The sequence below is a fragment of the Phytophthora ramorum genome (genome assembly GCF_020800215.1).
Source record: "Phytophthora ramorum isolate Pr-102 chromosome Unknown Phyram_PR-102_s0003, whole genome shotgun sequence".
Classification (NCBI taxonomy): Eukaryota; Oomycota; class Peronosporomycetes; order Peronosporales; family Peronosporaceae; genus Phytophthora; species Phytophthora ramorum.
This window is the reverse complement of record NW_027150649.1, coordinates 92,177-119,729: the sequence shown is the minus strand read 5'-3', so window position 1 is coordinate 119,729 and position 27,553 is coordinate 92,177. Positions and strand designations below refer to the sequence as shown.

Below are 27,553 nucleotides of genomic sequence, written 5' to 3'. Positions count from 1 at the left end.
AGCTCACCTCCTGCCATGACTAGCGGACCCGCATGGGCCACGCTAGTCATGGCTGAGCGCGTGGAGCATTGGGGCCTTACACGCGCTCAGGTCATTCGTTGACCAAAGCACTAAGCATCGTGCTTCGTCGTAGTGATACGGCGGCTGCCTTTAGCAGCCTGCTCATCACTAAGAGCATTTCAGGTAGAGCAGCAAGCTCCACCCCGCGTCTAGGTCGTCGTACCATAGACGCTTCGGTGTTGGACATCGACACCGAGGTACCCATCGGTACTTGAAGCATGGTGGAGAGTTACATGCACTATCTACCACCTTCACTATGGTGCCGGCGATTGCTTCGTGCATCGCCAAGACCAGGGCACGGTCGGAGTGTGTGCAAGCCTGCACGACACTCGGTCGTTTTCATGACCACGACGGCGTACGGGCCTGTGAGCTCATACGCTAGTGGTTCGCCGTGTACTACGGCTACCACTAGAACATTGAGATGTTCCGAGTGCGTGCAAGCATGCACGGTACTCATCACCACATGTGACCGCGTCGGCGTACGGGGCTGTGCTCCCGTACACCAGAGGTACGCCGCGTGCTCAATGTACCACGGCTGCCTCAAGTGCCGCAAGCGTGCAGCTCTGATGCAGTACAGTTGTTGGCTCATGCCACCAACAGCTTCCGTGAGGAAGCTAGTCCCCTTAGAGACTTGGGAGGAGAGGAATTTCCAAACACCTCCCCCTCTTACGATCGATCCCCCTCCGGGATAACCGGGTCAACCGCGGCTGGAATTCTTCCAGCCCGGGAACAGTTTGAGTCTGTGCGACTTGACTTGGGGAACGATGTTACCCACGTCGGGTGAAGCCACCATGGGCTCACCTCTTCCGTGACTGGTATGTGGAACTATGTTACCCACACAGGAAGCGCAACCCGCGTCTTCCTCTTCAGTTAAGGTCTGGGCGACCGGGCGCGATATACATTGCACCAGGCACGACGTCAACCATGTGACTCGTGCCATGAAGTGAAACACTGGGTTCTTCGGAACCCAAGCGCAGCTTGCGCTTCGGCATACAGCAATGCTGACACTTCGGCCTGTGGTAGCAGCTGATAACTGGCTGCATCATCGAGCCGACCGTGTCTGAGGAGCATAGCTTCGAGTCGTTCATTGCGACTCCGGTCTGGTACGTGCCCAGACCCGACTTTCGGCGGCGACGGTGTCATCGGCGGTGATCAGGACATGGAACTAAGTTACCCACGTCTTGATGGTGGTGCCAGGAGTCTTATCAACTCCGCGTGGAACTTGGTTACCCACACAGGAGGTGCTTATAGCAACCTCCAGCTGGCCACAATCTCGGCCGTGGACTTAAACCACCGGTCCGGTAGTGCCACTCGGCACTACTGAAGTCGATGCCCGTACGGCGCGACGACTTCTCGGCGATGGACGCTGTGGTATAGGGCAGCCACACATGCCGGGCAAGACGCCCTGTCCATCGGCTAAGCCTTTGGCGGTCCGTGAGGGTTACCCGCGATGGACATGGTCTTGCGACCTGTTACGCAGTTATGCGTAATTACGTCAACGGAACTCTTCCAGGACGTTCCTGTCCAGAACAGAAGAAGGGTGCGACTCTTCAGGAGAGGTCTCCGGTTACAGGAGTACTATATCCCCAGCCTTCAGGCTGACCAGGAAGTCGTGCAGCGACATTCCCTCGAGGTTCAAAAAATCTGACACCTCCGACAGGGCGGTCAAACTTATGACCGCCGCCTTCACCTGACAGGTCTCGCCGTCGAAGATGTGATTGCATCTTCGGCCGGCCGTGCCTGAGGAGCGTTGATTACTCCGAGTCGCTTGTGGCGACTCCAGTCTGTTTCAACAGACTCGGCTTACGAAGGCGACGACGTCGTCAATGCCTACCCCGACGTGGTTCTTCGTTACCCACGGCCGGTGGTGACTCAAGGACAGAGTCGGGAATCTCATCGACTCCGTGTGGCACATGGTTAGGTGTTCTCGGCAACTTCAGCCCTGGCCACGGTCTCGACCGTCTTGGCCTCACGTGGACTTGTTCTACTGGGGAGACTTACATCCCCTGGCGCCGATACAGTCGAGACCTGTATGGCGCCACGATCAGGAGCGGTGGGTGCTGCTGGCGTTGCAGCTCCACTCGCTGGGCTTTAGTCCTGTCCACCGGCATTGCCTGTGGCGGTCCATTGCCCGCAGTGGACGGTATCTCAACACTTGTTGCAGCTGCAACTACTCCGACGACTTCCTTAAGTCGGCGGACGCCATTGCGTCCAGGTAATCCTTTCGGATACCGTGTGTTCTGGCAGAGGTGGGGTCATGACTCACCAATGCTCTGCCAGAGGCTGGGTGCCGGCTAGCCTCGATGGCTTTCCGACACCAATTGCTTCAGGGTGCGTGCGTCCATGGCACGGCGCACCCAAGCGGACGCCGTACGTGTCCACGACCACGTACGGGTCGCAGCTGTTCAGGTATGTGAACCTGACAGCAAGGTCTACGCAGACCATTGCCGATGCTCTCTCACAGAGAGTTGGCAATCGCTCCGGCGTACGAAATCATTCGACGCCCCTGGAACTAAACGTTCCTAGGGATATTAACACCCCCGTACACTCACGTGTACTACTGGCAACCCAGCGTTGCCATCACCTGATTCGAGACATAAAGTCTCTCGTAGGCTAAGCCTCCATGGTGTGCGCTACCCGCACACCCGTCACGGAGACTCAACTCTCCCCCCTCTGGGGAAGCCGCCATTACTTGTGGCCGCCGTTCCCTCGGCCACCTGGCCGCGGCTTGCGCCAGCGACCGTTAGGCCCTCGGGGTTTGAGGGATGGGTTCTTCCCCACCCCAGTCGAAGGACACACACGTTGGTAGTGTCCTAGTCCGCCGCATTTATAGCAGCGGACCGAGCCAAGTTCAACAGAGCTCAAGTCCATAGGCTCTGGCTCGTTGTTCGCAACGACAAGTTGCGCAACAACCGGAGTGCCAGCGTGTTTATGGCTGTACTCCTCCTGGAGGGCGATCTTAATCGCCTCCTCCATAGTGGATTCATGCACGCGGAATAACTGCGTGCGTGCGGGACCGACCTTCAGGCCGTCCATGAAGACCGCCGTCTTGACGTCTTCGGGCAGGGGGTTCCCCACCAACGATGATTCCAACGTGCGCATCTCTTGTACGTACTCGTACAGCTCGCGCTTCCCTTGCTTACAGGCGAGGAAGCGTGAGCGCTGGCGGAACCCATCGTTCGCCGGGAGAAACGCAGCGCGAAGCCGCTCGCACAACTGTTCCCAGGATGCAAATCATCCAGGAGACGTCGTCTCCAGCGTGTACGCCCAATTCTTGGCACGACCGCTTAGGTTGGACAACGCGAACGCAACGCGAAGTCCCTGATCCGAGATGAGACCCGCCCTCATGGCGATCTCAACTTCTCGGATCCAGAAGTGAAGGTTTTCACCTTCCTTCCCTTCGAACGCAGGCACAGCCAGCCGCAAAGGCTTCGGCTGGACCGGCTTCGGCTCGGCCACATAGGCCTGCAGGTTTACCTGTACGTGAGCAATGAGCTCACGCTCATACGTGTCGAACGCGTTCACGCGTTCGACTTGCTCGGCTGGCGTCACCGACGCCAAGCCTCGGAGGACATCCCTCCCAAAGATGCCTCCCAGACTCGAACTGCGAGTCGTTCAAGTGAGGAAACTCACTTCGTTCCATAGTGGTTCAGGCTTTGAGACCACAGAGGATTCAGGTAGTCCAATCCTACCCGCGTAGGCATGGATTGACTACAAGTGCTACCAAGTGTGGCGGGGCACACAGCACCTTGCACAGAGGAAGTGCTAGAGAGCGTAAGCTCTCGGTGAACAACAAGTTCACGGTTCCCGGTCTAAGGGAACCGACTACGACTTAGACGGTAGGTTTAAAGACTGAATATATTTTATAGGTGGGCCAAGCTGGATCCTTACAAACTCTAAGTCAACTATAGTAACAGCTAAACAAGTGCCCAATGGTTGGCTCATCGCCAACCGGTACCACGTACCATGGGCACAAAAGAGAGACATCCCGTCACTCTTTATGTAACATGGGTACACGTCGGTGTACCCCGTTACAGTCTTGCCCCGCACACTGCGTCTAGGTCTCTCCAAATGGAGAATTCAATACTGAACGGAGGATGGATAATTACTAAGAGAGGCGGAATTTTGGACAATGGTCTCCAAGCCGCCAAACAAATAGGCGGCGCAGCAAAGACATATCTCCGAATCGACAGCATGGATCAGTGCAAATCCAGGCCACATCCAGGAAGTGGACAGTATTTTTTCGATGCACAATGGAGCACGCCACAGTTCGGACACTGGCGACAACATACACGACACGCACATCCTATCTCCAGCAACAAAGAAGAACACCGGATCCGCTGCAGGACTACCTCACCAACTTCTCGCTACAAGATCAACCAGATTCAATCGACAGACGAATGACATCAGGTCACATATTTTATGACGGTGCCGGTGGTTGTTTTCGAGAGGAGCGTCGTCGGAGTCTTTGCGTGCCCTTCCTTTAACCTCCTCGAGGTGTCGGAGGAGTCAAGACTCTTGGCTATTGAACGACTGGTGGAAAAATGGACGGATCAGGGCGGGTTCCGCCACCAGCTGCAACAAAGATGGCGTCGCCCGAGCAGCGCTTCCTGCAGTGGCTGCACGAGAACGGCACGACGTTCCCCAAGCTGCAGTGGCCGGCGACGACGCCCAACGGCCTGCGCGGCGCCGTGGCCACCGAGCACATCGCGACAGCCGAGCCCATGCTCTGCGTGCCTCGCCGACTGCTCATCTCGGAGGACCTGTGCTGGCGCGACCCGCAGCTGGGCCCCGTCTTCCTGGACAACCGCGACGTGTTCTCGCGTGACGACCCCGTGCTGGCGCTTTTTATCGTGCGTGAGCTGCTTCTGGAGGAGCGCTCTTTCTTCCACCCGTACCTGGCCATCCTGCCGTACCCCGAGAGCGTACAGGACTGGACGCAGGACGAGCTCCGAGAGCTGCACGACCAGCGACTCGTGGAAGCCGCGGCGCGACGCTCGACGGAGATCCAAGTGTACTACCGACGGGTGATGACCAGACTGCAGGAAAAGTACCCGGCCGAGTTCCCGGAGACGCTCTACACCTTGGACGATAGCATTCTTTACTGATCAAAGGCAGATCAGGTCAAAAAAAATCACAAACAGAAAAAGCACGTATACTGTCGCATGATTACGCTTTATACGATTGCGAACACACCCGTCTTTACATGGTACTGCCGTAGCCAGTCGTCTCGCCTGCTCTAAAAAACAGCGTGGCGGACAAAGTCAGCATCAGTCCAACATTCGCCGCGGAGACACCAAGCACGAGGAGACTCGAAGCGCGCCGAAGCAGCAGGAGTCCGGAAGCGCCGCGGAGATCGAAAGCGCCCCCGTGGACACTGGAGAGTCACTGGGAGCTTGTTTATTGTATACACGGTACGTTTTGCTTCATATTTCACTTGTTACAGTGGCCTGATAGACTAACTCATGCAATGTTTTATTATACGCTTGTTTGCTTATAGTCTAAAGAGATAAATATCACACCTCGACTTCTTTCTCTCGTCGCTTGTTTGGTTCTTGTCGCTGCATACTGCTTCGACTTGTATACTTGTATGTATTGGATTTATATTGGTGTGCATTTGGCGGGTTGTGTTGATGTTCTGTAGCCTATTGGTGTGGGTCCTCTGTAACCTAAAGGTGTGGGTATTCTGTAGCCTTTTGGCGTGGAACCTGTAGCCTGATGGTGTTGAGCCTGTAGCCTACTGGCGTTGAACGTTAGACTACCATGCAATAAGACACAAGCATTTTAATGGCAGAGATATTAAGCAATTAGACCAACGATGTACACAACCTTATCTGTATTCGCCTTTAGAATAGCTGTGAGTACACTCTGCAAATGCCTAGATGCGCCTGGAGCAGCGTTGGCCCCGCAGCTCTCGCTGCAGTGCTGCAACATCAGCCCTGTCTAGGTTAGAGACTGGCTCCCACGTGGGCATCCACTGGACTTGCACTTCAACCTCACCTTCGACGTAACGCTGCCCCAAAAGCGCCATGAATGGGTATTCCCCGCCACCGGTTGCAGGGAACACTCTGAGCCTTGAACTGTCGCGCTCACGGCGATGATCGGGAGCCGGTGGAGTGCTTGGACGCGATGCCGGTGGGGTTGGAGGCGCCGGAGGGTTTCTTGGACTCGTCGTATTGGCTTCAATATGTAGCTGGCGGGGCTGCATCTCCGGCTCGGCTTGTGCTTCTTCTACGTCTTGGCCTTCTTGGGGTCCTCGCAAAACCTGAGGATTTAGAAATCGTTTCAACTCGTCGAGCGTAATACGCCGTAGAGGTATTTGATCGAGAATAGCCCTTGCCGACCCAAGAAGCTCACCCGTATCGGTAGCATTATGTAGCTCGTGCAGAAGCCTGCTTCGCAGATGGCGGCTTGCTTGGTCGCTCATGTAACGGCCTTGAGGTCGAAGGTGAAGGACGCAGGCCTGGCGGAATGCCTTTCGATCTGACATGGTCAGACGGGCGGGCTAAAGGCGAATGCATATTTTTTCGCGAACAGCAAAATCTGCGTAGTGCAGAAATGAGTGGATCAGAAAAGTCAATTTTATATTAGATTTAATTATACTGGAAGGCAAACCTATAATTTAAGGCGGCAGCTGTTATAAGCATAGCATAGTGTCTACTCCTGGCCAACGATATACTGGATATTATGCTCGGTGCTGTTATACTGAAGCGTTGTCGACTGTATATTTCTGGTCAATGCAAAAACGTTTTTTAAAGACGATGTTGTCATACTTGCCTATTGTATCCTAGATATTACAGGCCTATTTGTTCATCCCAATACAAAACACTCCGTTAAGACTACACTGCCGTACAAAACTATTTGTAAACGATATATTCCTGGCCTATCGACTCTCTCCAATGTAAAATGTTATATTAAGAGCACTGCTGTTTTACTTGGGTTTTCTATACTGCGTATTACTGGCCTATTTGTTCATCCCAATACAAAACACTCCGTTAAGACTACGCTGCCGTACAAAACTATTTATAAACGATATATTCCTGGCCTATCGACTCTCTCCAATGTAAAATGTTATATTAAGAGCACTGCTGTTTTACTTGGGTTTTCTATACTGCGTATTACTGGCCTATTTGTTCATCCCAATACAAAACACTCCGTTAAGACTACGCTGCCGTACAAAACTATTTATAAACGATATATTCCTGGCCTATCGACTCTCTCCAATGTAAAATGTTATATTAAGAGCACTGCTGTTTTACTTGGGTTTTCTATACTGGCCTATTAGATCACTCCAAAGCTATTTGTTCAGTACTGCGTCGATACGGACAAACGTTTGTTCATATTCAAACTGCACAGTAGAGTGCCACTCACCCTAGCAATGAGAGGCCACCAAGCACTCTGGAAGTTTGCGGAGGGCAGCGGAAGTGCCTTCGCTCAGCTGTACTCTCGGAAACGACAGTCCCTCGTCGGAGACGACCTAGTCGTTAGCGACACTAAGTGGCTATGCAGTCGAGGCGGCTTGGCGCTGCGGAGATCGTGGCTTTCGATTCCAGAGCCCACTCGTATCAATTTGATGAAAGAAACCCCTGACTCTTCTTTTCCCTTTACGACTTCAGGGATTATCGATGAGAGGCGCCTGAACAGACGTACATCCTTACGATCCATGAAGAAGGTGAAAAGGAAGCCGATGGCCAAGTTGATCACAGAATCCTGTTCTGCAACTTCCAACTCCGTTCAAGTGCCTTCATCTGCAACGGTTGGAGATAATCTGAAGCAGCAATTTCGAACTGCGCGCACTCGCTACTACGAAATAGTAGCGAGTGAAGAGCTCGTGCGCATGCAGATCTCATACAACAACGGAAGTTTCGCGGGAGTTCTTGAGGCTCTACTCAGAAGCATCGAAGGAGCTGTCCATGTTGCAAAGTATAAAGATCGATCGACCACTTCTGATGAGGCGTTTAACACAATAGCTTCGAGATTATGTGATGTATTTGCCATCGTCAGAGCGACAACGATGGAGGGACCAGATCCGACAAGCGATGGCCCGAGCGAGGAATTTGCGCTGGCGAGACTGAGCCAGGCTTACGCGCGATACCGAGAATCAGTAGCAAGGATGAAGGCTTCAGCAGACTACAACGCGGATCTCGATGCTCCACTACTATCATATGGCTACCCGTGGTTTGGCCAAGCTCAACCTGCGGACAACACCCCCAATAGCTAGTACAACGTAATAAGCGCGAACACACACTAAAACTAAACGCTTTGTATTGATTTCCAACACATTCTTAGTAAATGGAGTCGGATTCGCTACGGATTGCATAATCTTCGTTTTCGGAGCTATCGTAAGGAATTCCAGCCTGTAATACCCGAGAAAGGCTTTCAGGCGCTGATGAATCCCGGCTCCGAACAACCAGTCTTCTAGAGTCACTTCGAATCAAATTCAGCTCACCATCATCACTGGAATCGTCAGCAATGCCGTCTTGAAGATTATTGGTTGTCATATCGGGGGTGATGTCAGGAAGCTGAACAGGCCGAGGGAGTCTGATCGGCGGTCGTTGAGGTTGTCTAGCTCTTCCATACTCAATATCAGATTTAAGATTTGCGTATCGACGGGCTAATTTCTCGATGCTAGCAGCGAAGTCGGGCAGGTTAGTATGTGACCCCGGAATGGCTGCGTTCAATTCGCGATTGAAACGCTCTAGCGGGTTGTTGGTCCTACTCACGACATTGCGCGTGTACGGCTCCACATTCCAAAGTTTCGGCGGAAATTTGACAATCCATGTTCGCTGGAAATACCCCCAGAACTCGTTCCACTTGTCCATTGAATAGACTAAGCCTGCTGCGACACACTTATCTGCAATGTGGGACTTCACCCAGGTCACGCCTTGCTTCTCCACTTTCATCTGAGGTACTACGGTTAACATATCCAATACCCCACTCCTCATTGCAATTCTAGACTCGGCTTCAGGAATTCTGTACTTCTTCATTTTCCTCTTGCACGCCTGTTTGAAATGGAACAGACACCCAATTGGTGCTGCATTCGGGTAATGATCTCGAACAGCTTTAATCAATCCGGCCTCAAAATCACAGTAAACGAACTCAGGATCCATACATTCGTCGGTGAAATCGAATATGAGTCGCATTGCGTGGAAATACACAGCGTATTTTTTAGAAGTACAGAGAACGAAAGCACAAGGATAGTATCCCTTGGTCGCTGGATCGTACGTGGTGAATACAAGACACTGCTTGAACCGTGACGGAACACAACGAAAAGTGCCATCAATGAATACGGATGTCTTCTTTTGCTTCAACATATTGAGAAGAACAGGGTGACCCCAGCCGAGTAGACGCTCGCGAGTCTTGCTGGCTTTGTCGTAGTAGGAAAAGTGAAAGAGGTGGAAATTTGTGTCTGTAGCCGTCCCATCTTCTGCAAGGACCTGAGACCATGGTGAAACTTCAATCTGACCAAACACAGACCCACCAAATTCTTCAGCGCGCACACGGTTAACACGACGGAGCACGTACTCACGTGTCAAGCCTACAGTCCCTGTAGTTTGATCGCGCGTGCCATAAAATTTCGCTCTTACCATCTCCCAAATACTGGATCTAGTAGCCGTTAAAGTGACAGCCATCCTATCCACTTCCCGCTTCATTGCCAGAGTGACGTCTCGCACAATGCTAGGCTGATCATCCTCAGCATCCGCATCTCCAGCAAAACGTCCACAAGTATGGGCGACAAAGTTTGTGTACCTTTGTAGACGAAAAACAAAATCACATTTCCCCTTACATTGTAATCGATAGTGACTGCATCTGTACGACAACTTCGCCATGGATTTGTTTGCGCGTGTATACTTGTACCCACCGATCCATCGAGTGGTTCGACCAGTTCTGCGGTTAGACTCTGTATCCATATTGCGATTTCCGTCGTCATCATCGTGGAGGCCAGCAGTGAAACCCACTTCGTCAAAATCACAGAACCCAAATTCAAAATCAGCGTCAAAATTACTCGAGTTATCGTCACGCGGTTCACTTAGCGAGTCCTCAGAACTTGATGCAGGGTTCAGTAAGAAATTCATATTTAATTGTGTGGAAAGGAGGGTTGCATTTTCCGTCGTAAGCACAGCGACTTGTCGGGCTGTATTGGCTTGTGTATGAGGTAGCATCAGTGTGTCTGGACAAGTGCACAATGTTAGCCTCCTATGTAATCCATAAGCGTTCCAGCAACATATTTTACCGATAGGAGAATTGCTTGACTCTGTAGACTGCTGTTGAGATGATGGTCTTGAAGATGTCGCAGGTGGTGCATGGGGCTGAAGCCTGGCCGATCGACGCAGGCGAGGCCTCATTATCTCCACCAAAGACGCGGCGCAAAACTCTGCTAGGTGAGGAATACCCGGGAAAAGGAAGAATGAGGGAATCGTTTAAGAGGCGTCCGTTATATACTGTCGTTCTATATGTCTGTTGCCAGCGTCGCTTGATCCCGGGCGGTTAATGAGGTGTCTCTTAGCCGATGGGCGGTTAGCAGCATTTCTGCTTACTCAGAAATGTTCTGTATGCACATTTCCATAAACTACTTTTGCACTCCGCAGATTTCGTTCTGCAGTACCAGCTGCATGGCGTGTTTATTTCCTGACCTAACTTGACCTGATCTACCAATGACCTGTTTTGCGCTCTTCCACCTTGGACAAGTTCAAGTTCGCGTGGAAGACCATCCAGGCGAGGACGTTCGGGCGCAGACTGCCGTGGACAGCGCTCGTGCCGTTCGCCGACTGCCTCAACCACACCAACGTGGCGACCAAATACGACTTTGGCGTGGACGACAACGGTGTGTTCCGCCTCTATCCGTCGGGGACGACGAGCTTCGCCAAGGGTGAAGAAGTGTTCAACTCGTACGGTCGCCGATCCAACTTCCAGCTGATGCTCGACTACGGCTTCGCTTTGGCCGACAATGAGTGGGACTATGTGGATGTTGAGATCGGCAAGGACCGTCCGGGGCCTCGCGGCAGGAAGCTGCGATTCATGAAGCGAGTGATCCGGATCGACCGCCAGAGCTCACTGGACGAGCTGCTCCCACCCAGCTTCCTCGCGGCTCTTGCGGACCCAGACGGAGAACAAAGTGAAGCTGCTGCTGAGACTTCGGAGCTAGCTGCGCTGTGCGACGCATTGGAGTGGCTACGTGAGATCCTTGCAGAGACAATAGCGGAGTGGGGAACTGCTGCTGACGACGAGCGGTTGTTACAAGATGGTGCGTCAGACCGCCTCCATGCAGCGATCACTTACAGGTGCGGTAGGAGGCAAATTGTACAGGACGTCTTAGCGCAGACAAACAACAAGCTATTGACGACGCAGAGAAGAATAGGCAGTACCGTACAGCCACCGGAGGAAAGAGTCGTAGGAAAGCTGGAGGCTCTTACCATTAAGAGCGGCGATTAAGAGTCGAATCGATCTGGCCGAACAAAGTTGCACTACACTCTGCAGCTCTGGCGAATAATATCCAGGAGAGCATCTTTCTTTTCCAGCGAGTCCAAAGTGAACACGCGAGTTTCTGAAGGCCACGCACACGAGATACAGTGTCAGATAAGTGTTGACACACAGTCGAGATTCTCGTTTCTCACCTTCACCACCGTTGGCATTTACCCCCATCACACTAAAAGCAAACACCTTATCGTCGCTCTTGTCAGCGATGGCTTGTGGTTTCGCAAACTGCTCGCACAACACACACCATTAATGCTTTATCCATGAACTGACCCACTCATCGATTTCGCACATACCAGCAGTTGAAGAAGTGGTTGGGACCCCTCTTCAGCGTCATCCTCGCTTTTCCACAGCAAAAAACGATACGGACGGCACACCATGAAATAGCTCTAAGCAGCAGGAGACACGAAAGCGAACAGTGAGCACAGCCACCAATATGTAGGCGTATGGAAACGACAAACGAACCTTGGAGTTGCGATCGCCCTCAGCTTTTGACGAAATGATGCCTGTCCACAGTGCGTGGTAGCGGAGGCAAACGGCGACTTGCTCGTCCTCCTGTTGCTGTGCTTTGCGATTCTTCATGTAGACGGCACGTTCGGGGTTGTAAAGTTCAATCAGGTCCTGGTCTGTAGGAAGAGACGACAGGTAATTCCAGAGGATTTTCCGAACGCGCTTGCTTGTCGGGGCATCGTCAATGAACACGGCGCCAAATTCCGTCACACCAAAAACTAGAATCGCCCAACGACCACGAACGACTGAAAATACCAGCGTCAGCATAGCCACCATGGTGAAAGCGGTTGCAGTTTTCCATGGATGCGTCCAGTTCAACAGATTCTCCGCACAGGCTAAAGCACCGCACGCCCGCCCAATCTCGGTCTGCAGTTGTCTGATAGTGTCTTTCACCTTCCAGAAGGCGTCGAGCAAATTTGCACCGATAATCTTTGATTTTTCCTTTTCAATCATGCTCTCGCACACAAACTCCGAGAAGCTGCGCTCCACGTGACGGACTGGCCGCTTCTTGCGAGTTGTGGTAAGCTGAGCGGGCCTCACCTCCTGCGTCTCACATTTTTCGTGCTGCAGAAGTTTGTCGTTCGAAGACATGTTGCTTCCCTCTGGAACTCGTAACTCAACACGAACCAGCAGGCAGTCACCCTCCGGTTTCTCCGTATTTTGAGACCTTGGATCGTCTGGGGAACTGGGCGTTGAAAATGAAGACAGCGGGAGCACCATCTCACTCGATTTCTTTCCTGGCATGAGAAGACTCCGAAGCGGAATCGTTGCTGTTGCGGCAATCAAATCGGGCGTTTCCTTTGCTTCGCCATTCAGTGAAATACCTAAATCAAATTGTAGAATGCCAGGGAGTAACGACCACGGCACCAAATCATCGCGACCTGAAAAGTTTTTTCGAGAAGCTTGCGGAATCGGGAAGTAGTAGGCGTGGTGGTCAACCCCGCAACTCTGAGCCCCCACAGACGCTTGCGTTTCTTCTTTGATGCTCCGCTGGTACGCAGCACACTGGTCGCAAGTACATGTCCTTGGGTCATGACGCCAAGACACGTTGAAATTCCTGAATGGGAGCACTTTTCGGAGCTTTGCAGTCGGCATGGTGTTTGGCGTAGATGGAAGACTGCTGATGCGCCAAATTGGTTTTCGGCTTTTACCCACAACGTTCGTCCAGGCGACAATAGTTTCCTCGTAGCCAGAGGGGTTGAGCACTATATCTCCTGGGTCAGTCTGGTTATCGTTTGGGCGATACTTGATTCGAACGTAAAAGCCAAGCTTTGAGGACGATACATCCTTCAGGCGTGATTGTGATTCCCTTAGGAGACTGTCCGTCTCATCGGAGAGGTTTGCTTCGTGCACAGCGACGTGCAAGTCCGCTAGTGGCCGATAGAGCTTTTGCTGCTCTTCCTGCTCGAGTTCGTACTCCTCGTACCCAATCCAACGCGCGACAAAGGCCCCTTCAAGCCGAATATGCAGTCGATACAGCATGTACAGGAGAACCCCTCCAAATATGTACGATAGTGTGTACTCGAAGTCGGCGAATAGGCAGCCGTACACGAACACTATAAAGCACACAGCAGATTTTTTCTTGTTCTTCCACGAGATGATGCTGGCATACCCAGCATCAATCCCTTGAAATATCTTCACTGCTCGACCAAATCGTTCAATAGTGACCCGCAATGATTCCACCGAGAACTCTTTGTCCTCACGCTCCAGGAGCGAGGAGTCGTTATCCAGGCGTATGCGAAGCAAGTCTTCCTTGCGCTCCACATACTCTAAATCAATCAGCGCATAGCCGAGCTTCTCATCCGGTTGGGATTTGGACGTCAGAGGTGACGATAACTTGTAATGATCTTGATCTGTTAGCACCGGAACTGCTGCCCACGAGTCGTTGATTGCAGCTTGGTTGGTCTCGTTATTCAGGCTGACATGGCGCAGAGGCTCACGCAAGCTTATCAGCATTGAGTTCGTACGAATGAGCTTGTCTGCTTCGCGCTGGAGAAGCTGAAACAGTGTTACATTCAATTGTGCAATGCACTGGTCCGAATTGAAATCGATCACTTCAATACGAAAGGTCGAGTTCGGATGACGGACTTTAAAACACAAGTTCTCCATGTACATCGGGTCAGCACTTTTAAGCACAGGGCTGGTCTCGTGCACGATGCTATCGAACTTCAGCCGACAGTACGTATCGCCCTCGAAAATATTCTTTGCGTGAAAATCGTCTCGGCAGTGCTTAGTACACAAGTGTAGACCGCGGAAGCTCACAAACAATTCGCCAGCGGGGCGCGCAGCACCGTCTGTTAGAACCCGAAAATTGATGCCCCCGTGCTCCTTTTCCTCCTGCGCAGTACTGAGTACTTCCGGGGCAACACATTCGCACTGAATCGTGGCCTTCATCATGCAAGCCTTATGTACGTCAATTCCACAAAGCTCACACCGATACCCCCAAATGCTCTTCAGCGCATTCATGATCGATCGGTCACCTGTAGCGTAGCGCAATGGCATGTTAGCACACAATCAATCATCGCTAACATCAATATCCCTACTTACAAACTGCACAAATTGGAATCACGAGTCCAATAGACTTCAGCTGATGGACGCGGAACTTGTGCGCATTTGTGGTACTGATTTCCCCCTCGGTCGGTACAAACTTGATTTCGAGCATGATCTTGGGTTGGCCCGTGCTTTGTGTGAGCAGGGCTCGTGATGACAGCGTAAACCACCTCTTTACCGCGATGTTAGGATATCGGAGCAGTGGGCTCATATCCACCAATGTGCAAGCAACTTGATCGTCCGCCAGGTAGTTGTAGTTGTACACTTCAACCTCCAGTAGCGGGATCGGTGTAATGGTGCTGTTGTACATGTGCGAGAACTGCATCAAGTTTTCGTGCGCATCGATCCACACTGGATTGCGCCCGCCGTTCTCAACCGGCTTGGTTTGCAGCGGTTCCTTCCAAGGAAGTAGGGACAGTTTAGCGTAAGGCGCCTGCTTTCCAATTAACTGCGTCCCTGGTAGCTCCATGGCGCGATGCACTGTGACGTGGAAAGTGCCTGGTTTGTTCAAGCTCGAGACAGTAATCTTGGAGATGCTAAGAAACTCCTCGCGTGTGGTGATCTCAGGATGCTGCGCCAATACATCGGCAGTGAATTGTGCGCAGCCCTGGTGCGTGATGATCCCCAGCTTCGTCCAGCGATACATACTCCCAGTTACGTCGTCAGGCCACGAGACCTCGCACATATCACACGTCTTGGGATGGCTTCCAGTGTTCTCCGTGATCTCTTCGATCTCGCCACTTTCAAAAATCGGGTCCAGCTCTGGAGATTGATCCAGTGCGTCTTCCTCACTGACTTTCGTCGTAGAATGAGGACTCGTGCGTTCATCCAGCGTCTTCTGCAGCTTCTTCAGCGTCGGGTTCGTCACGCTGATCTTCTTCAGGCGCGATCTACACCACAGACAATACAAAACTTGTCAGCACTGCTGCATTTACAGCCCAGCAGCAACGCAAAGAGTCTCACAGAGCCGCGCTCATGGGTGTCAGGGCCTTGGGGTGCATCATCTCCGCCGCCACTTCCTGGTCGCGCGTGGCAAACTTGTCCAGCAGCGCGCCAAGCTCCTGCGTCGAGCAGAGACGGACCACATCCCTATCCGAGACGAACTTGCCCAGCTCCTGGTCGCGAGGCACCACGAGGCCCGTAGACTCGTTCATCCAGTGCAGCTCCTCGTTCTCTAGCATGTGCGGCAAATCCCACTCGGCGGCGGCCAAAGCCAGCGGCAGCGACTTTTTGCCCAGCACGCGGCGCTTCTTCGATCCCTCGCACAGCCTGCAGCAGACAGCGACCCAGTCAGTAAGCGGCATACACACACGAGGCTCGCTCCTGCGACCTGTAGCCTACCAGAACGCGACGGTGTCCGCGTCCTCTGCACTCTTCTTGCCTCGGAAGCGCAGCTCCATAATGCGGATTGGATTGTGTCGCAGTTCCAGGCATAATCCGAACCCACTACGCTAAGTGCGACTTGTGTCCAGCCACTTCAACTTGAGTGACGATGCCCTGCAGCAGCGACGCCGAGACTGTACTGGGCGACGAGGAGGACTCATCCTTGTCTCCGTGCGTTTGGACCGCGGCAGTTCACGCGAGGGAGAGACATACGGCTGAGGAGGATGCGGGTGCAGCGGAGCCTTGCGCGTTGCAGGCTTCAACCCCTGCGAGTACGTGCATCTGTGTCATTGCCTCATTGATGCCTAATGGCTGAGCACTGATGTGGAGCACGTGCAGGTTCAAGAGGACGTTCAGCGTTGCGGCCTTCACGCACAGAGCTGCGGCTGTCGCCCGCGTCGCAGCTGAACGTGCTCTCGCAGATCAGCGAGCTCGCGGACGTGCAGGCCGGACAGTCCACCACTGCTGCTGCGTCGAGGCCAAGTCGACAAGCACAGCGTGCACATGTGTGGTCGTCGACAAGTGGAACTGCGAAGCGGAAGCTAAATACATGCCCAAAGGCACCACCCAAGCCGAACGCGAAGAAGCAGAAGAAGAAGCAACCGGCGCGATCACAGGCCGAGCGACTGGCCGCCGACATGGCCGACTGGGAAACGTGCAGCGGTGAGCGGCTGTCTTTATGGGTATTGGTTGCATCATGACCATCTGAGCGCTAACCGCCCTGTGCGTCGAGCAGAAGGAGAACTGTTCGCGGTCGAAGGCGACGCCGACGAGTGGGTCTACGAGGACATCTCCGACAGCGACTTCGAGGCGTGATTAGCGCCAGACAGACAGAGACAGCGTATTTATTTGGCAGTCGAGGCGTGATGACTTCACCCTACTCGTGCATGCAGCTCCATTTACTGCCATTTGAGGCTGCTCAAGGACAGTAGCAAAATCGAGCCAACAATAGGGTCCTCTATTAGGAGTGTCTTTGCCCCTATCAGTTTCTCGCGCCATTATGAATTTTGCCCCATGGCCAGCAGCGCCTCGCGCTGGAAGTCGCCGCCTGCGTCTGCGGCGGACGACGAGGACGGCGGTGCATCCTCCATCTCGGACGTGTTTGTAGACGTACGTGGCTCTCTGTTTGGATGCAGCGTCGAGTCTCACAGCTCGTTCCGTGCAGATGTTAACTGTCAATGAGGACATGATCGTCGCGGCGGCCGAGTGCCAAGCAGAGCAGGACGTCGAAGGCCTCATCGCGTGAGTGCAGCAGGCGCATAGAAATCTGCAAAAGGGTCCCTAGTGCCACTGACTTGATGTCGTTGGTGTGTAGCTACCAGCGCATTTTGCACCGCGACTTGATGGAGATGGCGGAGTTCATCGACTCGATGTTCGGTGTCTACGGCAATGGTAACTGCACTAGTAGTAGTCTAGTCGCTGCCTCCAGTAGGGTGCGAGTGTTTCAGACGAAGAGCGACGAACCGGAGCAGTCTGCTGTGGTGGACCTGATTACTGCGTCTGCAGATGGAGAAGCATCTACAACCACCGAAGAGAAGGTTGATGAGCCCAAGAAGAGACTGGCGGAGAAAGCGCCGCGAGGTGCACTGCTGAAAGCCATTGAAGATGGAGAAAAGGAGCGCGAGACCCAGCGCTCGAAGGAGCAGTGGGTCAAATCGCGGCACCAGGTGCTCGAGGAGGAAGGCGTCAGTGCCATCATGAAGGAGAATACGAACGGCATGTTGGAGGTTCCACGGGCAAAACCAGGAGCGAATGCAGAAGAGGAAGGACACGGAGGGCTGGCATTGGCGAACCAGCTACGCGCGCACCAGCACATCGCTGCTTTCGTGAAAGCCACCACAGAGGCTGCAGCGGGCCCTCCTCCTCCCACAGCGCCAATGAACTTGCTACTGGCCAATCCGCTAGCCGTGTCTACAATGACTCCAGTGCCAGGTTCTTTCCCACCGCCGCCACCTCTTCCCATGGCAATTACTGCTACTGGAGATCTGCGGATCAAGCCGAACACAGCCGGAAGCACCAAGGTTGCGCTGCCGCCGGCACACATGTACAGCATGTATATGCCTTTTGCTCCTCTGATGTTCAACCCTCATGCTGCCGGAGGGTTCATGCCAATGCCGACGTGGCAGCCGCCTATGCAAGCGGCTTTACCAGCTCGGCCAACAGTGTCCGTTCGTCCTCCAGGTGAGTCCATTGGCTTCACTCTCGCCATCTTTCATGCATCGCTAACAGCGCCGTATCGTGCAGCACAAACACCAGAGTTCAAGCGCATGTGTGAATCGTGCCGCAAGCGCCACTTAAGCGTCCGACAGTGCCGTCTCGTTCTCCAACATACAGATCCTGAGTGGCAGCCTGCACAATCAGTGCCATCCAAACGACGGAGACGCAAGCAATCCGCTACCGAACAAGTAACTTAAAACAATTTCCAAGCAGCTCTCATTTACTTGAGTTCTTCTTCAGCACAGTGGAACAACATGGAGAGAATGCAGGGCTAGAAGACAAAAGCGTGGTGCCGACGCCCCAAGCCTCGCCGCCGGTAGTTGTTCTTCGTTGCCGCGATTGCAGCAGCTGGCACAAATGCTTTCACCCAGCCTTTCAGAGCAGGGCGCAAACAGGCATGACGTGCTCACTCACTTCGGGTCACGAAAAGATCGAAACATCAGCTATCGGGACTCGCTACGTTCCAGAGGGTGTTTAGGACGTACCTCTTCCTTCTCCTCACGCGCTTGCGTCCGACGAGCATAATACGTGTCCAGGTGCTTCTTCGGGATCTTCTTCAGCAGCTCCTTCGGGAAGGCACGGAACAGCGACCACGCCAGATCCAGCGACTCGAAGATATCACGCGACTGGTACGGGCCTTGCGCGATAAATTTACCCTCGAACTTGTCGGTAAATTTCAGGTAAAGGTGGTCCTCCAGAGAAAGGGCTTCCTCGCCAACCACGGCCTTCATGGCCTGGACGTCCTTGCCGGTAGCGTAACTGGCATACTGTGCACACAAGCAATCGAGACGGACGGTGAGAAGCTAGACCGTAGCGGCTTACTACCCCACACTGTAAATCGATCTACCAGCTGGTTGGAGACAGCACTGTGGTCGTCGCGCGTCATACCCTCACCAATGGCACTCTTCATCAAACGCGACAACGATGGCAGCACATTAATGGGCGGGAAGATCTGGCGGTTGTGCAGCTGGCGATCCACATAAATCTACAACAACAGAGCAATAATATGGCGTAAGTATCCTAGGTCAGTGCATGCGGCACAGCACGTTCACTACCTGGCCTTCCGTAATGTATCCCGTCAAATCCGGAATGGGGTGGGTGATATCATCGTTGGGCATGGTCAAGATCGGGAGCTGCGTGATGGAACCGTTGCGGCCAGTCACACGGCCAGCACGCTCGTACAGCGTCGACAGATCCGTGTACATGTAGCCGGGGTAACCACGACGCCCGGGCACTTCTTCACGGGCGGCAGACACCTCACGAAGGGCATCAGCATACGAGCTCATATCCGTCAGAATGACCAGAACATGAAGGTCGCGCTCGTAGGCGAGGTACTCGGCTGTGGTCAACGCAAGACGCGGCGTAACAATACGCTCGATAGTGGGGTCGTTGGCCAGGTTCATGAACAGCGCGGTCTTCTGCATAGATCCGCTCTCCTCGAAATCGTTACGGAAGAAACGGGCTGTCTCCATGTTCACACCCATCGCACCGAACACAATGGCGAAGTTGTCTTCGTGGGAGTCCATGACGTCCTTGCGCTGCACCAGGCCGGCCTGGCGCACAATTTGAGCGGCAATCTACATCATAGCGACACAATTAGTGTTGGCACACACGCGAGGTAGTTCTTAACTCGTACCTCGTTGTGGGGCAAACCAGCTGCAGAGAAGAGCGGGATTTTCTGTCCACGGGCGATGGAGTTCATCACATCGATAGCCGAAATGCCAGTCTGGATCATCTCCTTGGGGTAGTCACGGCACGACGGGTTGATGGGCTGGCCTTCAATGTCGAGGTATTCCTCCGCCACGACAGCGGGGGCTCCGTCGATTGCTTTACCGGAGCCGTTGAAGGCGCGACCCAGCATCTCCTCCGAGATGGCCATTTTCAGCACGTCGCCCGTGAACTCGCAGTGGGTGTGGCGGTTGTCGATACCATCCGTTCCCTCGAACACCTGCACGACGGCCTTGCTGCCCTGCACCTCCAGCACTTTACCCTGGCGCTTCTCGCCGCTGGCCAGCGTCAGGTTGACGATCTCGGCGAACTTGGGCAGCTACAAGAGACACAAGGGCGAGATACATACGCGCAGCTTCAGCACAGCAGGTCAAAGCGTGTGCATGGGAAGCCAGCGCACCTTGACGTTCTCCAGAATGACTAGCGGGCCGTTCACACCCGAGATCGTGCGGTAATCTGCGGAAGATCGGATCAGCTCAAGCAAAGTCCACACCGTCTATAAAGGCCCTAGCCACGTCGCAGGCGCACCGATTCGCGGCTCCACGTAGTAGTCGCGCACCACCGCCGCCGCGTTCGCCTGGAAGGCCTGCTCCGCCGTCACCATTTGCGCTTCAAGTCGCTGCTTCCGGCTGCTTGAAAAGATTTCTATGAGGTCCCTCCCCTGCTCTGGATCCCGGATCCGACTAAGTACGAAAACGTTTGGATCTCCGTCTTCAACCTGCGACCAAAAGGCAAGTGCTGCCGGGCTGACAACATTAAGGCAATCAAGTGTCTAGGTAGTGTGTACTGATGCCAATAAGAGCGAGCGCTTGACGCCTTGTTTCTGACTGGGTTTACTCTTCCTCCTTCTTGGGCGTGGACACGCCCGCGTCCTCTTCGTCGGCGGCCGAGGCGACGGCAGAAGCAGCAGCCTCGTCGCTGCTGTCGTTCACGCCCGCGGGCTTCATACGCTGCAGCTTCTCCAGCCAAGAGACGGCGCTGCCCGACGTGCTCGACGGGTCGAACGAACCCCGGGCCGAGATCTGCTGCGGAGAGTAGATGAAGACGTCCTCCTTGAGCTTCTCCGTGTAGTTCTCCTCGGTCGTCCACTTGGCGGTCTGCTGGCGCAGCGAGGCCACCAGCGCTTCGCGACGGCGCTCCACCTCGGCATTGCGCTCCTGACGCACCTCCACCTTCTCCTCGAAGTATTTCCTGCAGACAGAAAGGCAAGACTCGTCAGTCACCTGCGGCTCCTTTTTTCTCTGCCACAGACGCTGTAGTACACAGCCAGCAGAATTCGCCGATCACTACTAGCTCATTGCCCGATGACCCACCTGACTTTCTCGTCGTGGATGGCCTTCTCGCGAGCGACCTCCTTGGCGCGGATTGCCTGCTGCTGACGCTTAATCTCTAGTCGGGCGGCCTTGGCCTTCATGATCTTCAGACGCTGAGTCCTGTGCAATAGAGACGGCAGCACAAGTCAGCATTCACCATCAACTCGCTCTCCTTCTCAAGCAGCCCAGTCGTAAGCCAAACGCACTCTGCATCACGCGCGAGCTTCTCCCTACGCCGCTTCTCCTCCTCGATGAAGTCCTTACGCAGCGACGCGATCTCCTTGCGGTACTCGGAGCGCGCCTGGACGAACGAGTACGTCTCCGAGGAAGTCGACAGCTGTGCGAGCAACAAAAAATACGTCAGTAACACGAAAATCATGGTACTAGTAGATGCAGGTGCACAGCGGCTTACTGCTCGAGCGACAGAGCCGCTCTTGACGGCGGAGGAGAGCCTCACGCACGAAATCATGATGCAGGGGGTCGACAAGCAAAATGCTGGAGGCCACACACTGCAGCGATTCGTGTGCGTTCACATAAGCCAACTTTTGGCCAATCACAGTATTTCCCTGTCGACTGGCATTTAATATGTCATTTCACGGTCCGTAGTATATCCGTACATTTGATATCGGTGCGTACCGTATCTGCACGTTTGACGAGCGTCTTGATGACACGGAGCAAGTTTGACTTGACAAGCCTTTTTCCGCTGTTAAAAGAGATTTTAAGCGCTCACGCCGCAAGAGTGTGCAACCTGCAAGTGTACTACAGACAACGACGGATTTAGCCGGCAACGCAAAAGCCGGCATTTCATAGACGCCCCCATAGTAAAGAAAAAACATTTCCGCCTATCAATCATCCAGATTGTTAAACATTTTAACCAATACCAGTCATTTAATATTTGAATGGCTATGGTAAAAACACACCAACCTATTGCTATCTTTTACTTACTGCTTTGGCGCCATTTCATTCTACACTTCGCGCCATGAGCGGCACCAGGACGCCAAGGAAGCAGCGGGCGTACAGCGTGCGAGAGAAGCGCGCGGCTGTACGCCGTATCGAGGAAGTAGGCGTGGAGGAGGTGGCCCGCGAGATTTCCTGCGCTCGTGGTACTGTCCACGGGTGGTGGAAGCAGGCTGATAAGCTCTTCAGCTTTACCGGCGCTGCCACCTCCAAGACACTGAAGGGGCAGGGGCGCAAGGAGATGTTTCCTGCCGTCCCTGCACTCGTCACCTTCATGAAGGACAAGCGTCGAGAGGAGAAAGTGCGTACATTGAACTCAATTTTGCTATTTTTCAGTTTTACTAAGTGTTTTTTTGTATGGTAGGCGCTTACGACTCGAGGAATGATGGAGTATATGTGGCAGATTGACGCAGCGTGGATTGATAACTACATGGTGGGCAAGAAGAGCGGGCTCTTGGCGTTGCAGCGCCTGGTCCAACGGCTCGCTATTCGGTAAAGTTTAAGTTTTGTGTAATTTTATCATTTTTGTGTACATTTGTATGAAAATGATGTATTTAGACATGGATTTACACCCCAGAAACCCCAGACTGCCAAGAAAAGCACTGCGGACCTCGAGCAGACACGCGCAGAGTTTGCGATAGAGTTCTGGGGAAAGTATGAAGCGTACGGTCCCGGGGGCATGCTCAATGTTGATGAAACAGCCATCAACTTTGACATGCCCCCTGTAACGGGCCAGGTGAGTGCCCGTCACTAGCTTACACGTAGCGGTGAGGAAGCGTCCAATAAGCTCAGGTATACTGAGACCAAGTGTTTAGTCTAGGGTAAAATCAACTCTGGTTTATTATTGGGACCGGGGCGGGTGGCCCTCGGATCCATGTGAACCACTCAAATGCAGGTTGACACCTGATTGGTCGAAATGGGTCTGGCTCCCCACTTTCAACCAATCGCAGGATGACAACGAGGCACACGCTAGCCGCGTGCCTTTGTCTCTACTTTGTAGATCTACCTATATAGATCTACCTACATATGTAAATGGGAGGGGCCCATTACATCACCCCCCTCTTAAGGTTGCACTCACGCTTCCGTGAGTGCGAGCAAAGAAAACTGAAAGAAAAGAAAACTGGGAAACGGCGAGAACGCGGCGTCAACGGGATGGTCTCAACGGCGACGAGCAGCAACCTCTGCGAACCGCAGAGGCACAATCAGAATTGCGCGATCGGAGACAAGATGGAGCGACAGACGGACACGAGCGCAGGGACTCCTGCGGATGGAACACGCGCGAGCAACTCGGCAGCGGAGATAGCGCGGGCAACACCTATGGCGGCGATCGTGGAGGACCCGCCGCTGGAACTCACCCAGCGGACACGCGCTATGGACCGGGAGCTCAAGCCTTGGGCGTTGTACGATTTGTCGGGAGCGAAGTCTCCAGGATCCCTGGAGGAGATGACGGGCTACTTCCGCCGATTTCGTGCGCTGCGGGGGAAGTCGCTGACGGGTGTCTCGCACGATGCGCTGCAGCGGTCGTGGTGTGCAATGATCGTCCGGTGGAACCGGATGCATCAGGAGGGGAGCAACTTCGTCGCCTGGCTCACCAGTCGCGAGGAGGTCGTCGGTGAACACTCTCTCAGCGAGCTGAGAGCACGCGTCTGCAAGAACGCCTGGGAGTCCGATCATGATTGTTACGTCCACGTGCGCGAAGGCTGCACGTCGTGCGAGAGTTCCGAGCGTTTGTCCGAGGAAGAATGGCTGCGTCGCGTCACTGAGCATCCGCTCAGCGAAAGTGAACAGTCGTGGATCGCCAAATATCGCCGCACGCTCTCCGAGGTGGCCCAGTCTACTAATCGCGGCGTCGGACGCCGCGGGGATACTCAGCGGAGTCCTCCGCCGCCACGGGGACGTGCACGCCGGCGTTCGCGTTCTCGTTCGCCGCAGGACCGTCTGCGGCGTCGTTCTCGTTCACGATCATATTCTCGTATTCGCGGACAACATCCGGGACATCCCGGAGGAGTGCGGCGCGAGGCTCCCACGTATCTTCGTCCGGAGCGAACCCGAGCCAGCGTACTCGGTAACGTCGCGCGGTCGGAACCGCGTGCTTGGAGCGCGTACTCGTACGGGTATGGGCATACGTACGAGGTGGATCTTCGTGCTCCACAATACGGTCCACGATCCAGCGGATATCACCAGCCGAGTCTACAATCGGCGGGGGACCTTCGCGACGATAGAGCTCGCGTCCTGGTCGCCCAGGATGACGTGGACGAGGCAGTGAATTGGGCGCGGGACGCTCAGCTTGATGCTGAGGCGGCGGAGGAGCGGGCTCGTCGGGCGGAGGGTGCAGCAGCGGCTGCTCGCCAAACGAGTGCGGAACTGCTGCAACGGACGCGGGAGCTGGAAAGGCGCGCATGTCGGGAGGGACGTCCTGTTCATGCTGCGCCGGCGGATGCTCCGGGGCCGACGGGATTGTAGCTGCGTGGTATTTCTTGAGTCGCCCGACGTAGAACGTCGGGTGTAGTCGTAGGGAAGATGGTATGTCCAGTGTGTAGGCATCACCGATTACCTTCGTAACCCTGAAGGGACCAATAAAGCGCGGCGCGAGTTTGCTCGCGCCAAGATTCGTTACGGCCGAAGAGCGTATGCCGTCTGTCGACAGGAGCACACGATCTCCTGTCGTAAATGTAGCCACGTTCTTGCGCCCACGCTTGTCGGCGTTCTCCTTCTGCTTATCCACTGCTTCTTGCAGTGCATCTCGTACAAATCGGGTGACCGATTGTCGCTGCAGCACGAACTCAGAGACGGCCGCATCATCGACTGGACGCGCCGGAGGCTTCGGCGCGTAGTTAGCTGCGACGGGATCGGTAGCCGGGCCAGGGTTGATTAACGTGCGCGCAGTCCAATCTGTCAGTGAAGACACCGCGTTGTTCGGCGTCGCAAGGGTCCGTCTCGACTTCGCGCGGGTGACTGCATTCAGCGTCACGGACTGGTGGGCTGCACTCGACAAGGGAGCTGGTGGTGGTGGTGTGCCATCCGTGCTCACCACTGGTAATACCGGTATCGGTATCGGTGTGTCTGTGTTCGTACTACCAGCACCATCATTTCCTTCCCCACCCAGAGTGGAGCCACGAGGCATCGTGGGGTGGCCCACGGCGAGCAGAGCGGGAACGCGCGGGTGCCGCGCGTTATTTACAAAAAAAGGGGTCAGACCCGTCGATGCGTATTCCGCGTTGTTTAGCGCAAACTCGGCAAGCGGCAAAAAGGAGCTCCAACTAGTGAACGAAGTCGCGTAACTTCGAAGGACATCTTCGAGGACTCGGTTGACCCGCTCCGTTTGACCATCCGTCTCCGGATGCGCCGCCGTTGACATGAGCAGCTTCGTTCCCAGAAGTTGGAAGAGACTCGACCAGAATGCCGACGTGAACCGCGGATCGCGGTCAGAGACGATCGATTCAGGTAAGCCGTGGTGTCGAAAGACCGCGTCAACGAAATGCACCGCGGACTCAGCCGCGGTGATCGTGTCGGACACCGGAATGAGATGCACCATCTTGCTGAACCTATCCACAAACACCAAGACGCCAGTCCGACCTTCGGCATCGGGTGGAAGCCCGAAGATGAAGTCCATCGACACTGAGCGCCACGCCTCAGTTGCAATCGGCAGGGGTCGCAGGGGAGCCTGCGACGACTTTGACGGCTTCACGCGCTGGCAAATCTCACAAGTACGGACCCACTTGCGCACCCATTTGTACATGTGGGGCCAGTAGAAGTCGCGGGATACTGCCGCGAACGTCTTTTCGCGGCCCAAGTGACCACCGACAGGGCTGTCGTGGAACTCGTGGATGATCCGAGCGCGCAGATCATCGTCGTTCGGGATGGCGATGCGGAGAGCATCGAATCGATCGATGCTGTACGTCAGCAGATCGCCGTCGAGTTGATATCGGTTAATCTGATTGCGCGTGTTATTCGGCAGCGCGCGGAGTGTTTTATCACTGGGGGAAAGAAGATGTGCGAGGATGGCGGCATATACCGCGTCGTCGTTGTACGCAACGGCGATTTCTTCGCGTAGCGACATTTCTGGGGTCACGTTCATCAGGTTGACACCTGATGTCAAGCACATCGCGCAGTGATCTTCGTCATCCTCGTCTTCGTCAATCACTTGACGACCCCGCGTCGCTCGTGGATCATAGTCTGGACGCCGAGACAGAGCATCGGCGAGGATATTGTTCTTGCCGGGCTTGTAGTGCACGACGAAGTTGTACTCAGCGAAGAACGACAGCCATCGTGCCATGCGTTGAGACAGATGTGGAGACTTCATCGCTGTGCGCAGCGATGCGTGATCCGTGTACACCGCGAACGTCTGTTCTCCGAGCAGGTACACTCTGAATTTGATCAGAGCGTATCGCATCGCAAGAAGTTCCTTATCGTGGACGGGATAGTTGCGTTCGGCCGGCTTCATCTGTCGTGATTGATAGCTCACGACTCGTTCGCGGCCTTCGTTGTCAAACTGCATGAGCGCGCACCCGATAGCAAAGTCGCTAGCGTCGCAGACGACGTGAAACGGTTTCGCGTCATCTGGGAGCATCAGTATTGGCGCCGAGGCCAAGCTCTTCTTCACCGAGTCGAAGGCTACTTGATGCTCGGGGCGCCACGACCACGTGGCGTCTTTCTTCAACAGCGACGACAGTGGCTGTATCAAGCCGGCATATCCCTTCGTATACTTGTGCAAGTAGTTAGCGAGGCCCAACCACTGACGCAGCTCAGTGGGGTTTGATGGTGGTGGCCACGAGCAAATAGACGACACTTTTTCCGGGTCAGCACGGACTCCGTTTTTGCTCACGTAGCACCCAAGCACCGGAATTTCCGGCGCGCAGAAGACACACTTCTTGAGATTCGCGTAGAGCTTGTTCTCTCTCATCACTTGAAAGACCTGCCTCAAGTGCCGCAGATGCACGTCGATCGCGCTGAGACCCTCTTCAGCGTGACTGTGCACAAAAATGTCATCGAAGTAACTCGGAGCGAAGTCACGAAGCGGGCGTAGCACATGGGACACCATGCGATTAAATGTGGCTGGTGCGTTCTTCAGACCTTGGGGCATCACGAGCCACTCCCAGAGCATACCGCTGGGCGTACTGACTGCCGTGAGAGGTACATCGCTCTCTCTCATGAGGATCTGATAGAAGCCATCGGTCAAGTCGATGGCACTGTAAATGACGCTGCCCGACATGGAGTCCAGTACCATGTCCTTCCGCGGGATCGGTGTCTGCGCCGGGATGGTGGCATCGTTCAACTTGTTAAAGGCGTGTACGATGCGCCACCCGCCAGTAGCCTTCTTCACACAGAAGGTCGGGCTCGAGTGAGGCGAGATGCTCTCA

At 54.3% G+C, this 27,553-nt stretch overlaps 7 protein-coding genes across 7 annotated transcripts; 4 read left to right on the top strand and 3 right to left on the bottom strand.

The window, feature by feature from the left end:
• Positions 1 to 4,646: 4,646 nt before the first annotated feature.
• Positions 4,647 to 5,168, top strand: KRP23_3205 (uncharacterized protein; the record flags this gene model as incomplete). Its single annotated transcript, XM_067888024.1, has 1 exon — positions 4,647 to 5,168. The coding sequence occupies one exon, from the start codon at positions 4,647 to 4,649 to the stop codon at positions 5,166 to 5,168; it is 522 nt and encodes a 173-aa protein (XP_067747304.1).
• Positions 5,169 to 9,788: 4,620 nt separating this feature from the next.
• Positions 9,789 to 11,480, top strand: KRP23_3204 (Protein-lysine N-methyltransferase EFM1; the record flags this gene model as incomplete). Its single annotated transcript, XM_067888023.1, has 3 exons — positions 9,789 to 9,800; positions 10,756 to 11,305; positions 11,368 to 11,480. 3 exons carry the CDS (start codon positions 9,789 to 9,791, stop codon positions 11,478 to 11,480), a joined length of 675 nt encoding a protein of 224 aa, XP_067747303.1.
• Positions 11,481 to 11,525: 45 nt separating this feature from the next.
• On the bottom strand, positions 11,526 to 15,995 carry KRP23_3203 (uncharacterized protein; the record flags this gene model as incomplete). Its single annotated transcript, XM_067888021.1, has 7 exons — positions 11,526 to 11,605; positions 11,676 to 11,763; positions 11,832 to 11,924; positions 12,001 to 14,525; positions 14,593 to 15,485; positions 15,559 to 15,864; positions 15,937 to 15,995. The coding sequence occupies 7 exons, from the start codon at positions 15,993 to 15,995 to the stop codon at positions 11,526 to 11,528; spliced, it is 4,044 nt and encodes a 1,347-aa protein (XP_067747302.1).
• A 92-nt stretch (positions 15,996 to 16,087) lies between these two features.
• On the top strand, positions 16,088 to 16,794 carry KRP23_3202 (uncharacterized protein; the record flags this gene model as incomplete). Its single annotated transcript, XM_067888020.1, has 3 exons — positions 16,088 to 16,250; positions 16,318 to 16,641; positions 16,715 to 16,794. The coding sequence occupies 3 exons, from the start codon at positions 16,088 to 16,090 to the stop codon at positions 16,792 to 16,794; spliced, it is 567 nt and encodes a 188-aa protein (XP_067747301.1).
• A 198-nt stretch (positions 16,795 to 16,992) lies between these two features.
• On the top strand, positions 16,993 to 18,392 carry KRP23_3201 (uncharacterized protein; the record flags this gene model as incomplete). Its single annotated transcript, XM_067888019.1, has 4 exons — positions 16,993 to 17,088; positions 17,144 to 17,220; positions 17,294 to 18,159; positions 18,223 to 18,392. The coding sequence occupies 4 exons, from the start codon at positions 16,993 to 16,995 to the stop codon at positions 18,390 to 18,392; spliced, it is 1,209 nt and encodes a 402-aa protein (XP_067747300.1).
• Positions 18,393 to 18,605: 213 nt separating this feature from the next.
• Positions 18,606 to 20,527, bottom strand: KRP23_3200 (V-type proton ATPase subunit B; the record flags this gene model as incomplete). The annotated part of the gene is made up of 7 exons (XM_067888018.1): positions 18,606 to 18,608; positions 18,681 to 18,962; positions 19,043 to 19,180; positions 19,251 to 19,772; positions 19,832 to 20,242; positions 20,324 to 20,379; positions 20,452 to 20,527. The coding sequence occupies 7 exons, from the start codon at positions 20,525 to 20,527 to the stop codon at positions 18,606 to 18,608; spliced, it is 1,488 nt and encodes a 495-aa protein (XP_067747299.1).
• Positions 20,528 to 20,756: 229 nt separating this feature from the next.
• On the bottom strand, positions 20,757 to 21,705 carry KRP23_3199 (uncharacterized protein; the record flags this gene model as incomplete). Its single annotated transcript, XM_067888017.1, has 4 exons — positions 20,757 to 21,114; positions 21,237 to 21,356; positions 21,443 to 21,573; positions 21,649 to 21,705. The coding sequence occupies 4 exons, from the start codon at positions 21,703 to 21,705 to the stop codon at positions 20,757 to 20,759; spliced, it is 666 nt and encodes a 221-aa protein (XP_067747298.1).
• Between the last annotated feature and the right edge of the window lie 5,848 nt (positions 21,706 to 27,553).